Here is a 14374-nt window from a genome sequence, read left to right on the forward strand (position 1 = left end):
GTCTGTTCCTGTAGCTGAGATATCTGGACAGCAGGGAGGATGAGCAGATCAGAGGAATCACAATGAAGTCCAGCGCTATTTCATTACATTGCACAACAGGTAATGCCATCGCAGTCTGTAGCTTTACTGATTCAACACCATGTATTGCTGTACCTTACGGTTAAGAACTGTATCTTTGTCACTGCAGGAGGAAATGATTACCTCATTAATCTGATCGACTCTCCCGGTCATGTGGACTTCTCCTCGGAGGTGTCCACTGCCGTCAGACTGTGTGATGGGGCCATTGTTGTTGTTGATGCCGTCGAGGGAGTGTGTCCGCAGGTATAATCCATGACTCAAGTGTGTTTTCATTGTCAATATTGACTGTATAAGTTATATTGCGTTTTAAACAGACTGCGTAGAAATGACACACTGTTATGCACTTTTTATTTGGTCATTAATTTCATGTAAAAATAGAGAAATTGCCATTACAATTTAATGTAATTGCATCTCCGATTACAACTTCAGTACCCGAAAACAGGGTTGGTTATGTACTTCATTTACATTTCAGTAAATTGATTCTTTGTTCACAACAATGATTCCTCTTTTGTTTGTATCATTACTAAATGGTCATCAGATGTTCACTAAAGGCATCAAAAATGATCAAGTTTTAGATTAAGAAAGAACAAATATATAGCGCTTTTTACAGTTTTATTTCTTGAATTTTGAATCTGGTTGTCAACAATAGCTGTGTTGTGAAAAAGATGTCTCAGCTCTTCACCACATCACCACATCATCCTGTAACAGCATCTCGTTCTTTTCTGCTTTAGACGCAAGTTGTTTTACGACAAGCTTGGCTGGAGAATATTCGCCCTGTTCTTGTCATCAACAAAATTGACCGGCTGATTGTGGAGCTGAAACTCACTTCACAGGAGGCGTACACTCACCTGCAGAAAATACTAGAGCAGGTCAGTCAGAGCTCCAAGACTCTGGAACACACAATCCAAAATATTTTATTTTGTTTATAAGGTCAACTTATATTGCATCAAATGTAAATTGTACTTATACAGTAAAAATGTTACAAAGTGTACAAAATGTTTTTAAAAGATCTTTCTTGTATATTTTTTTTTTATATATTCTTTATTTTTTTATATAATTTATATAATGTCCGTACTGGGGCCAGTAAGATTTTCTTTATTTTTTTTTTATTTTTTTACATAACATTAGGTTTTTACAGCAAAGACACATCAAATTGATCAAAACGGACAGTAAAGACATTTATAATCTTAAGATTTATATTTACAATAGGGCTGCTCCCTAATAGTCGACTAAACTTTAGCTCTAATGTTAACCTAGATAACCTAGTTAACCTAGTGCGTTATTAGTAGGCTCATATCCAAGTGTTTGTGCGGAGTGTAGAAGGTAAAGTATTGCATGATTACTGCATGGCATGGAGGCGCGATCACTTGATAACAGCGGACACAACTTTAAATACTCTTTTGGTCATACAGATTAGAGTAATTCAAAACTATAAAGGGTCTACTTTTATTTGTGTATGCTCACAATAACAACAAAATGTTTTGCTTTTGTAAAAAAAACACACAAAAAAACAGGATGCGCTTTCTGCCGTCTCGGTCTCTGTGAACTGGAACTCAGCGTATAGGCTACTTGCCTACAGATGTGAGAAATACATCTATAGAAAGCTTGAAATTTCTTCTTTTAAACTAACCAATTCAAATACTCTCTGATTATGTAATCCGTATGAAAGGTGCATTTCTCTCTAAAGGCACGTCCACTATTAGGCTACTGCGGAGATGGCGAGTCAGCATCGTCAGCTTCATCTTTGCAGCCGACTGACTCAGAAAACACTCATCAAAATGTCTCTTTGCTATTTCCGACACATTCATAATCATTAATTTTCATTGTCCTTTGTGGCAAACTTTATGTGTGTGCTTGAGCTTGGAAAAGGCTATATATTATGCCCATATATATAAAAGTTTCCCCCCCATATATACTGTATTTAAGTCATTACATTCATATAAACATGCGATTAGTCTACCAGTGGCTTAAATGAACAACTACTATTTCACTAGAAAAATCTTTAGTCAGAGGCAGCCCTAATTTACAATAAATTCTGTTCTGTTTATCAAGGAATTCTGGAAAAGAATGTATCACGGTTTCCACAAAAATATTGTTCTTAACACTTTGATAATAATAAGAAAAGTGTATTAGAATGGTTTCTGAAAGATCATGTGACAGTTTTGCATTCACATGAATAAATTATATTTAATACATTTTAAATATAATCAATTTAAATAATTAATAAACAATATTTAGTCAATAATAAATGTTATCATTTTTTTTAAATCTGCGTTTTTGGACTGAGGATGTTTTGAGTATTGAAAGTTACACTATGTTTTCATAGTCCGCAGATCAAAGAAATTTGGTCATTTATGGTATGACATGTCTCTGAGCAAAGATGAAACTCTATGGCTATAAATGTTTGGTTCTGCCTATTCTACAGGTGAACGCAGTTACCGGCACGTTATTCACCTCTAAAGTTCTGGAGGAGAGAGCAGAGAAAAACGCAGAAGCTCAAAGCAGCTGTACAGAGAACGACAGCGGAGATCAGGTGTATGACTGGAGCGCGGGTTTAGAGGAAACCGATGACTCTGACCTCTACTTCAGTCCTGACCGGGGAAATGTGGTATTTGCCAGTGCTATAGACGGCTGGGGCTTCAGGTACGTGTTACCCTTTCTGAAACTGAGGGTGTTTGTTTGTTTTTTCTACATTTTGTCTAATGCTTTTATTAAAAGCAGCTCACATGGTTGGCTTTCACCCATTACATCCTGGCATTGGTTGTAGTACTTACGATGGCTCACAAGATGGCAATACTATTCTAGATTTCAGCATCAGGTCTCCCCACCCTTCTAATGTATTGCACATTTTTGAGGTGTTACATAACTGTGGTTTTAGATACTTGAAATAAGTGCTAAAGTACTAATATGACTGGTGTAGGTGGACATTTCTAAAAGCTGAGCAAATAGAACAGAGCACTCTGGTGAGCATGAGGATGTTTTTGGACCAAGGCACACCACATTCAGCACAGTTTATACTGTAAAAACACTCCAGAGTAAAGTACCAATTTGCATTTTTAGATTAAATGAATAGGTCAGTTTAGATGAAATGAAATTTAGAATAGGATTTAGGTTTAGATTAAATGAAAAGTTGTTCATCAATCATTTAATCACGCATGTGCCATTCCTGTAGTATGTTCTTACTTTAGTGAAATAAAAAATGTGTTGTTAGACAATGTCTGAACTGCTCTTTTCCATACAATGAAAGTGGAATGTGACATGCCACATACAAGTACCAAAGTCTACATATTTTCATTTATCTGTAAGATTAATTTTCACAGAGGCTATATTATCATATGGCCTAGAAATAATTTGTTCAGTCCACGAAGGAAGCCTTTTTTAAAATGTCAAAATATCGTTAAGTTGTGCTGAACTGATTCAAATGACACATCGATCTCTCAATCAGAAACGGAGAAACACACTCCCTTTTTTGGTAGAAAGTTGGCCTAGTTAGTTACACATGGACATGTAAATAAATTTAGTTAAAGAAATTAAAAAAAGGTTTAGTGGAGGTATAAACTTAAGCTTCAGGTTTTTTTATGTAAAGACACAATCATTTATAAATATGTAATCACATCTTGGATAGATGATTTAAGATATGTGCTTTACATGCCCAAAAATCATAAAACTGGTCTCTTTTGATTCAGTGCAGCATACCGAGTTGATATCAGCTATTTTGGGCATTGGCCATTTTGAATTTTGTTGTAAAATGTTGTATTTTTATCGTACCATTACAAAACTCATGTGTCGTCGGCACCATGCTGAATGGGATGAAATAAAATGGCAAATAACAAGTGCAAATGATGAAGCTGAATTGTATTTTCTGTAATGCTCTGACAGAATCCATCAGTTTGCTGAGATGTACAGTCAGAAAATGGGCATCCGCTTCTGGGTTCTGCTCAAGACTCTGTGGGGCGATTTCTACCTCAACGCCAAAGCCAAAAAAATCATGAAGGGAGCTCAGGTACAATCATTTCTGAGAGATAATACACCTTAACATGGTTTATATGCTTGTAGCATGGTAATACATTGGTATTTGGTATATTTGGTTTTTAAACATTAAATAATGCCATGGTATTACGATTTTTATGCCGCCATTGTGTCACCTCATAAATTTTTTTGTAGCCGTTTTCAATAGAGTTGATTTTTTTTTAATGTGCATTATTTACGTAATACAGGTATATGTTGTGGTGCATTAAATACTTTTAAGCTGAAAAGTTTGCTATAGAGTGTTTGTTACATTATATACTTGGTTTCATGTGTCTGCTGTCCTCCTTTGAAGGACTGACAGGAAGTGGGCTGAAAGAGCTACATGAGTGATGTGACAGCAGAAGCCCTCCATTAGATTCTCTGGATTTGTAGAGCCATTTAGGACATTCAAATATGCTACAGTTATGCTAATGGACGTCAGTTCTCTCACCGAAACCTCACCTTAGTAACTAGAGAGCATATACACATGCAAACATTAGTTTCAAGCCTGTGGAACATCCTTTCACTGATCCGAACATTACAGACCTGGATACAGTGTTATAAGGGTCAATAACGTGACAACTCATATTTTGTATTTTGGATCTATTATTCAAAAAAAAAAAGTAAAAAATGAAAATTATACAGACAGTGATTTGACTTCTACACTTCTGTGAGTACTTTTTTTTTTTTTTTTAAGTATACTACTGTAAAAAATTTGTTTGGTAATTTTTTTTAAATGTTTTTGATAGAAGTCTCTTATGCTCACCAATTTGATCAAAAATACAGTAAAAACAGTAATATTGTAAATAAAAATATAATTAGATTTTAAAATAAATCTGTTCTATTTTTTTTTTTTTTTTTTTCAAATGTAATTTATTCCTGTCAGCATCATTACTCCAGTATTCAGTGTCACATGATACTTCAGAAATCATTAAATTATGCTGATTTGCTGCTCATGAAATATCTCTTATTGTTATCAATGTTGAAAACTGTTCTGCTACTTAATATTTTTTTGGAAACCGGGATCTGGATTTTTCAAGAGAAAGTTCAAAAGAACAGCATTTATTTGAAACAGAAATCCAAATGTTTTTACTGACACTTTTGATAAATTTAATATTTCCCTGCTTAATAAAAGTATTAAAGCACTAGTTTCATATTAATTTATTTTTACTCTCAAAATTTGTGCTGTGAATTTTTTTTTTTTTTTTTTTTTGTAAAGGAAATTAAGATTAAAGTCAGAAAATCTACCATTGACTTTGATATAATGTTCACCATTTAACATTGTGATTGGTCAACTTTCTTGCATTTATTTGCATACTGTGATTGGCCCTTTTCTGCGTCTGTTTAACCATCGATAACCACGTTTGTGTTGCATGTTGATTCAGCTCTGAAACAGCATAACGCAGAACCACTGTTTTAGCTTAAAATGAGTCTGTTTAACATACAGAAGTTGGTTTAACTTATTGATCCACTTTCCTGTACTATTCATATTTCTGAGCAGTGAGCACATTTATAGCGTGTGTGTTTTAAACTTGATTTGAAAAGATTTAGCAAAACCATATATTTTGAAGCTCATTTGTCATTGGCCCTGTATTTTGTGCATTGGTTAATAAGAACACTCTTGTTAGAGATGTTTATAGTAATGTAGGTCGAAGATCTGAATAATGAACTCTTTGAAGATTTATGCCTCAATCTGCAGTTACCAGATGATTTAGACCGCCAGCCGTACAATGCTCAGACGAAACAGTGTCTTCGACCTAGACCGATCAGTCACTGCCATTATTCCACTCTGTCAGACAGATCTCATTCAGAGTTGGTTATGGAGGGCGACGTGACCTCCAGACGACAACATTGATTACAGAGTCAAGCCTAACTTAAGCCTTTAAACTCATTTGAGCTCAGATGTTAGTTGAGTTTGACCCCATTCAGTCACATTTGAAGCTCTTTATTATATGTCCAAAAAGGCAACTAATGAAGCAATGCTGCACTGGGCCGCTTACACAATGTCTTAGTTTGTGTATGCATTCTATTTTTCATATAAATTAATATTTCCTAACTTTGTTCTGTATACTTAATGGACATCACGCTCATCAACTTTTTCTTCTTTTCACTTCACAGTCCAAAGGAAAGAAACCTCTGTTTGTGCAGCTTGTCCTGGATAACATCTGGAGTATGTATGACGCTGTGGTCACTACAAGGTAACTTTCTGTATGAACTCATTTGTCTATACAAATGAGAAATTTACACCAACAAATGACTTATCTGTCCACACTGAAAATGAAAATGCTGGGCATATTTGACATTTAATATAAACTTTCTAGTATGGCAATCAGTGTTGTTATTGTTATAACTTAAAATATTAAAAAGAGTTCTTGTTAACTGCAATAAATCTGAAATAAAATTAATTATAAATATTTTATGAAAATTTAAATGGATTTAAAATATTAATTAATACTATAATTGTAAATAATACTAACATAAACTAATGGTATTAAATGGACCTTAGCAGTGCTAACATTTGTATGAAATCAAAGTTGATTGTTTATTTTATGAATGCATGTTCCCGGTCTAATTGTGCATAATTCATCAGTGCGCATTATTCAAATAAATAAACAAATAAATATATACAGTGTCTTGCCAAAGTATTCGTACCCCTTAAAGGATTAGTTCACTTTCAAATTAAAATGTCCTGATAATTTACTCACCCCCATGTCATCCAAGATGTCCATGTCTTTCTTTCTTCAGTCGAAACAAAATAAGGTTTTTGAGGAAACCATTCCAAGATTTTCTCCATATAATGGACTTCAATGGCAACCAATGGTTTGAATGTCCAAATGTCAGTCTCAATGCAGCTTCAAAGGCTCGACACGATCCCAGTCGAGAAATAAGGGTCTTATCTAGCGAAACGATCGCCCGATCACAAATGCCCGTCTTGTACCATCTCTGAGATGTGCCACGCATTACGACGTCATCATGTTGGAAAGGTCACGCGTGACATCGCTAAACATCCAGGATATGCACACGTAAGGACCATTTTAAACAATAAACTGACACAAATACATATAAATATGTGTCATTCAACATACACTAACTTTTAACGGTCCTCCTACTCCAAACTTGTAAACACTGGGTCGGTACATCCGACTACGTCACGTGTGACCTTTCCAACGTTATGACGTAATGCGTGGCACATCTCAGAGATAGTACAAGATGGGCATTTGTGGTTAAAAAGCATATACTAACCGATCGTTTCGCTAGATAAGACCCTTATTTCTCGACTGGGATTGTGTCGAGCTTTTGAAGCTGCATTGAGACTGACATTTGGACCTTCAAACCGTTGGTTGCCTTTGAAGTCCATTATATAGAAAAATCCTGGAATGTTTTCCTCAAAAACCTTAATTTCTTTTCAACTGAAGAAAGAAAGACATGGACATCTTGGATGAAATTTTTATTTGAAAGTGAACTCATTTTTTCACATTTTGTTATGTTGCTGCCTTATACTAAACTGCTTTAAATAACTTTTCCCCCACATCAATCTACACTCCATACATCATGAAAAAAAAAGAAAGAAAAAAGGAAATAATTACATTGCCTAAGTATTCTTACCCTTTTCTGGGACACTTGACCTTTATCTCAGGAGCATTCCAATTTCTCTTGTAGATGTTACTACAATTCGAGTGGAGTTAACCTGTGGTAGATTCAAATGAATGGGTATGATTTGAAAAAGCACACACCTCTCAATAAAAGCTCTATAAGCTGAAAATGGATATAAGAGCAAAAACCAAGCCATGAGATCAAAAGAACACCTTGCAGAGATTTGAAGGTTCACAGGAGCACATGGCCTCCATAATCCCTAAATGGAAGAAGTTTGGAACAAACAGGACACTTCCTGAAAAAAGGTCATTTAAAGTAGTTTAACATAAGGCAGCAACATAACAAAATGTGAAAAAATGAAGGGGTACGAGTACTTTGGCAAGACACTGTATATATCCAGTATATATGCACAGTGTATCTCACTTGACTGTTTTCACATTTCCAGGGACAAAGAAAAGGTGGAGAAGATGGTGACTTCTCTGGGGATAAAAGTCATGCCTCGTGACCTAAAACACTCTGACCCCAAAGTGCTCCTCAGTGCCATCTGTAGCCAGTGGCTTCCTGTGTCTCAAGCCGTGCTCTGTATCCTTTACCACACAAACACTGGCGCTCGTTGAAAAACACTACCATTCAAGGTTTTTTTTTGTTTGGCTTTTTTTTGAAAGAAGTCTATTATGCTCACCAAGGCTGCATTTATTTGATCAAAAATACAGTAAAAATAGTATTATTGTGAAATATTATTACCATTTAAAAAAATTATATTTAAATATATTTTAAAATGTAATATATTCCTGTGATGCAAAGCTGAATTTTCAGTATCATTAGTACTCCAGTCTTCAGTGTCACATGATCCTTCAGAAATCATTTTAATATGATGATTTGCTGCTCAAGAAACAATTCTTATAATTATCAATGTTGAAAACTGTTGTGCTCCTTCGTATTTTTGTGGAAACCGTGATGCATATTTTTCAGGATTCTTTGATGAATAGACAGTTAAAAAGTTTGCAGATCTCTACAGCTGCTTAAAAAGTCATTATTTTTTGCTTTTCTGTTTGGGGACGCAAGTGGTGCAGAAATTACACAGATTAACTTTGAATCCCTTTAGAGTAAGGTTTTAGGTAATATTACAATGCTTGACTAAAACAAAGTAGGGAATACATTTGATATATAAACATAGGTTTAACCTCTTCATCTTGTTTCTTGGAGTGTCCAAATGTCTGAATTTCAGAGTATAGTTTCTAGAAATGTACAACACACAGTCCTCTGTTAATTATACACACCCTCTAGTGACGTTAGCCACATCAGCACTAGGCAGTTGACTGGCGTTGTCCACCTCCTCAGCCGTGATCTCACCAGCTGTATGGGAAGGAAACACAGAACCGACCGTTATTAGACGGCAATATGATTGACACGGGCAAGCCTCGCAATTACTGTGGTTGCAGGTGCTCGGAGTGACACGTAACTGCGATTTAACGCTTTTGGTCAAATTTCAGTTGTTTCCCTAAACATGTAATTGAGTGATTCTCAAAATACTTCTCAAATGTGGAGTTTTGGCCTGCCTGGCAGGTGCTTTATGTTTGTGTGGTGTTGTTGTTGTTGTTTGTGAATGGAAAGGAGTTGGAGCTTTTCAAAGTTGGGTGAACCATTACTTTTAAAGCATTACAAATCTTTGCTTTTTAGTAGTGAGGACTACTGGATATGTTAGATAAACTTGTTTAACTTAAAATTGACCTACAGTTGCATGAATAGTAGCTTGTTTAAATCCTCAGACGTGTGTAGCCTCCCATGAAAATGGTGATTTTTGTTCTGTCTCACCTCACAAGTCTTCATCTTCTCGACTGTATCCAGTATTAAAGTCATTCTGACACAATTTTGTTGGTCAAGCTCAACGTTCAACCCGGTTACCAAAGTTATTATAAGAAAAGAATCCTCAATCCAATACTTTTCTTACATTTATTTGAAGTACACTACTGTTCAAAGGTTTGGAATCAGTCAACTTTTTGTTTTTGAAAATAAATTATTACTTTTCAGCATGGACACATTAAATTGATCAAGAGACAGTCAAGATATTTATAATGTTAGAAGAGAGTTTTGGTCCAAATATATGATGTTTTTTTTGTTTTTTTTTTGTTTGTTTTTTAGCTTTGTGTTCATCAAAGAATCCTAAAAGATTATCGCAGTTTCCATAAAAATATTAAGCAGCACAACTGAACTTCAAAAATTCTGCTTTGCCATCACAAGAATACAATTTTAAAAACAGTTATTTTAAGTTGTAATAATATTTCATATTATTATGTTGTGTATTATATAAATTTACTGTTGTTTTAATCAAATAAATGCATCCTTGGTGACCATAAGAGAATTCTTTCAAAAACATTTAAAAAATCTTACTTGCCTAAAACTTTTGAATGGCAGTGTAAATTTATCAATAACTGCAAACCAATATTTGCAAACCTAGCTTAATTTAGACAAAATTTGCAAACATGTTACCTATTCAGGTGTTAATTTATTTAAAATAAAGTGCATGTAAAAAAAATGTATTTGGACCTCTCAGATTTTGCTAAAAGATCTTATATGAACAAACTGGTAACACTTTAAAGTGTCATTTGTAACCACTAGATAATGCATTAACTAACATAAACTATCAATCAGCAAAATATTTGACAGCATTTATTAACCTTAAAATGTTCATGTTCATGTTCTTGTTAGTTCACTGTGCGATAACTAATGGTAACATACAAATTTGAACCTTAAAAATGAAGCAGTTGTGCTGTCCTCTGTGTATGTTCTGTATATAACTTGACAGCCAGGTAAACTCTTTCCTAACATCAAGACTCTGAAGTCAATAAACCTGTGGACAGGAAGAGACTATGAAAGTTTACCTAGCTGTCAGGTTATATACAGAACATATACCAAGGACAGCAATGCTGTAGAAGTATTGTGCATTAGTTCATGTTGTCTGATGCAGTTAAGTAATGTTAACAAATGAAACCTGATTATAAAATGTTACCAATAAATTTGATCTAAAAAGCATGTGATATCTACATCTACATCCTGAGGTTGACATATAAAGTTTTTTGAAGTTAAGCACCATTTTTCACTGACCATTTGTTTAAAAACAAAAACAAAAACATTTCAGGCCCTATTTTGTACCCTATTTGTGGAAAGTGCCAGTCGAGTGTGTTCTCTTTAACTGTGTTACTCAGCGATGGTGTGTGAAAAGCTGCCCAGCCCAGCTGAGATCTCGGCTGAGAGAGTGGAAAAGCTGATGAGCGTGGGAGCGCGCAGGTTTGACTCTCTGCCCGAGAAAACACAGGAGCTAAAAAAAGGTGAGTGCGTGTTAACGGCTACAGCAGAGGATGTGATTCACACAGCATTTCCTACCACCAGACTCCCATCTGTGGATACAAAACTCACACTCGTATTGCACGCGTGTGCTCTTCACTCAGGAAAACGGCGCTCTTAGATCTTTTCTAGCACTTTCTGCTCACTGAAGCTTCCTAAGTCGACAGTACCTGTCTGTGCACTGGATTTGGATTTGGAACAGCTCCACTTTTGGCTTGTGGCTTTTTTAAGCTGTATGATGGTGCAGTGGCCTTTTGTTGCGTTCCTCTTCTTTAAAAGGCAATATTTCACCCAGAAATTAAAAAGCTGTCATCATTTACTCCCTCATGTTATTCCAAAACCATATAATCTTCCTTCTTCCGTGGAAACACTAAAGATGCTTAGCCCGAATGTTCAAGATGTTCTTTTATTGCGGTCAATCAAAAAGCCATTATGAGAAAACAAAAGCACCATAAAAGTTGTCTGTATATCTTGTGTGCTGAAGTCATATGATAGCTGTGTGTGAGTAACAGACTTGGGTGTGGTTATTTTGGTTATTTTGGTATAATTGAGATATTATTATAGTTTTTATTTATATTTTAAATTAAATTAAATGTTTACAGTATATTCTCCTTTTTTTTTTTTTTCAGATAAAGTTTTAGTAATTTTGTTGTGTTTTTTTGTAATTGTATCTTTTTTTTATTTATTTATTTTATTAATTAATAGGTTTTGTTCATTTTTTTTTTTCTTTTTTTTTTTAGTACATCAAGTTGGGGCATTTTGTCTTGGCGATTAGCTGAAATAATACAAAATAAATTATATATTTTTTTATTTCAGTTAACACAAATGATGCATGATCAGCAGTTTCATGTGAGGAAAAAGTTCAGATGTCGCTCTTGCGTATGCCATACTAATTTATCACGTCCGCCAGCAGAAAGTGGCTTTATTTGAAAGTGAGCCGTGGTTGACAAAATCTCCCCGAAAGTTTGCAATGTGACCAGCCCTTTATAGAAAAAATATTCAAAATTCAAAAAGAATATTCTGTCCTCATATTGTTTCAAACCTGTATGCTGATATATTTTTTTCTATAGAATAGAAGTTAAAGTCATGATTTGCTGAAAACATTCCATTTCAGAGTAGCACACAAATTTGTTAGTGCATATTAAAGGGTAACTCTCAACAAAATTGAACCTAGGCTCTACCCGACTCAAACTTTTGTGTAAAAGCATAATTAGAATGGAAACGCCACTTTTAAGATTGACCGTATTTTCGTTTTAGGTCAAATTGCCTTTTGATTGGGAGTGCATGGGGCACTTCTACGATAGCATCAAAAATCGCTATTTTTAAAACACTTAGAAGGCTCGACACAACATAAAACTGTGCTCGAAGTATCACCAGGGGCTCTACACATGAACTTGTGCATTGACTACATTGTTTGTGTACCCAAAGTTTACTAAAAAGAAAGGTTTTGTACGACTCACTTTATCAGTTAGTGTTTCCAGTGATCTCCGAATGCAATGTAATGAAGTGACTCCATATGAGGAAATGTCATGAACTTGTCATTTCAATGAAAAGCATGATAACTTTGATAAAAAATTATCCATGAATTTGTATGGAAACAAGCTTTAGGAGCTTTCCATCTATACTCTCCTCATGTTACGTTGCATTCGGAGATCGACTACCCTGTCCACGCATTTTCAGCACTAAATTTTTTTTTTTTACAGCATGTCTTTAGTAAATCCTGACAGAAGTTTTTTAACGGCAAAAGAGGGTTTGCTGTTAGTAAATCTGGCCCAAGGCTTTTCGTGCTCGGTTTAAAGTGAGTGACAAGATGCATGAAACGCATGCAATGACATTCACTGCTAATATATGACTGTACATGATGACAGAATGTTTTATTTTTGGGTGAACTATTGGTATTATAAATAATGGTTTAATTTAGAACCAAAACAATTAATTTGGGTGGTCCATTAAACTCTTAAGTTCTTAGTGTCACAAAGAGATTATCTAGATCTTTAGAAAACCGTCTACATTAGTGGACAAAAGTAATGTTCTGCCGAGGCAAATTTTCACCCTTTATTAAAATATTATTACAAAGATTTTGTAAGCATCCTGCATAGTTTTACTTGTAGTCACTTGTTTCATTTGTGCCAACGCAATGAAACCTGCCAAATTGTGCGGACATAATTTTTGTCCAGGCGGTCATACAAAGAAATGAACACTTGCATAAAACAAATGTAACCAGTGAAAGATTATCTACTGATTATGTAGTTTGTCTTTTTTGCTAATTAATTTAGTCAGATAATACCTTAACCAAGTTTAGTGTTTTGTTCTTCCCTCATAATTAAAATATTTAAAAATATATATAAAATATCTTCCTCATATTCTGATGATTCAGTCGAACTTATAGGATCATTAAAACAAATATCCTTTCTGGACATCACTTTTGGCCACTACTTTGGTTCTGCTTTTTTAAAAGCCCCAGAAGTCGAATGCAGTCTGTGTTAAAAGTTGCCAGAGGGCATTTGTTTTTCCAGCCTTCACACAATTGCTACAAGAGTTTGTGTAATAGCAGGATGCTTTTAATACCGTGTGGCCTGAGGCTGAGGTTTCTTTGAGCTCATGCATTAAAAAGCAAAGCGCTACTCAATTCTGGCTCACGGATTGTAATCTCACGCTTTTAAAGTCATTTCTGATGGCGCTTAGGTGTGAAATTTAGTTTGATTTTGTATTCATATAAAAGGACCACACCGTGTCCCATCCATATTGTGTTCAAAGTCCGAATTGTACAATTACACTAGTGTTGCTGGCATTAAATAAGACTTTCTTTTTAATCTATTTGCTCTGTGTGTTTGTCCCCTGTAGCATTTCTAGATTGTTCGGCTGATGAGACGGCGCCTGTAATTGTCTTTGTGTCAAAGATGGTTTCCGTGGACTCCAAATCTCTGCCACAGAACAAACAGAGGTATTGAACTTTTTGGGGTTTATTTTCAGATAGACGTTAGTTATAGAGAGCTTGTATTGTTGTGGTTATGTACTGTGGATGGCATGTGACTTTCTAATCCTAAAACTCCTGTTCTCCAACTTTCTCATTGTGATTTATGACTATAGGAATAGGGCGGGCCTGTTTATCACCTCATATTTAATCATTATAATTCCGATAATTAATTCAATTAGCTAACCCTCTGGTGCTGTTCGATCATTTTTTACCAAAATGTTTTACTTTTTGGTGTTCATAGAATTTTTTACTTCATCAGAATAGTGCGAAACTTGGTTACTTGGTAGACTCAAAAAGGTTAAATGGTCCTGAAAAAAAAACTGACAAACTTGTACTGTTCGCGGTCATAAATGACCACATTGGAAACGAATG

The 14374-nt window shown here is 34.9% G+C and overlaps 1 protein-coding gene across 2 annotated transcripts in view; it reads left to right on the forward strand.

Annotated features, from left to right (window-relative positions):
- Positions 1-14374, forward strand: part of efl1 (elongation factor like GTPase 1) — a 102103-nt gene that overhangs the window by 3776 nt on the left and 83953 nt on the right. For both annotated transcript variants that reach the window (XM_084405334.1, XM_084405335.1), the window contains exons 4-12: positions 15-99; positions 188-321; positions 810-947; positions 2504-2721; positions 3958-4081; positions 6205-6284; positions 8126-8262; positions 10887-11009; positions 13870-13969. In XM_084405334.1, the coding sequence (XP_084261460.1) occupies positions 15-99; positions 188-321; positions 810-947; positions 2504-2721; positions 3958-4081; positions 6205-6284; positions 8126-8262; positions 10887-11009; positions 13870-13969 (1139 nt within the window). The remainder of the gene's footprint in view (positions 1-14; positions 100-187; positions 322-809; positions 948-2503; positions 2722-3957; positions 4082-6204; positions 6285-8125; positions 8263-10886; positions 11010-13869; positions 13970-14374) is intronic.

Source organism: Rutilus rutilus (genome assembly GCF_951802725.1).
Source record: "Rutilus rutilus genome assembly, chromosome: 3".
Classification (NCBI taxonomy): domain Eukaryota; kingdom Metazoa; phylum Chordata; class Actinopteri; order Cypriniformes; family Leuciscidae; genus Rutilus; species Rutilus rutilus.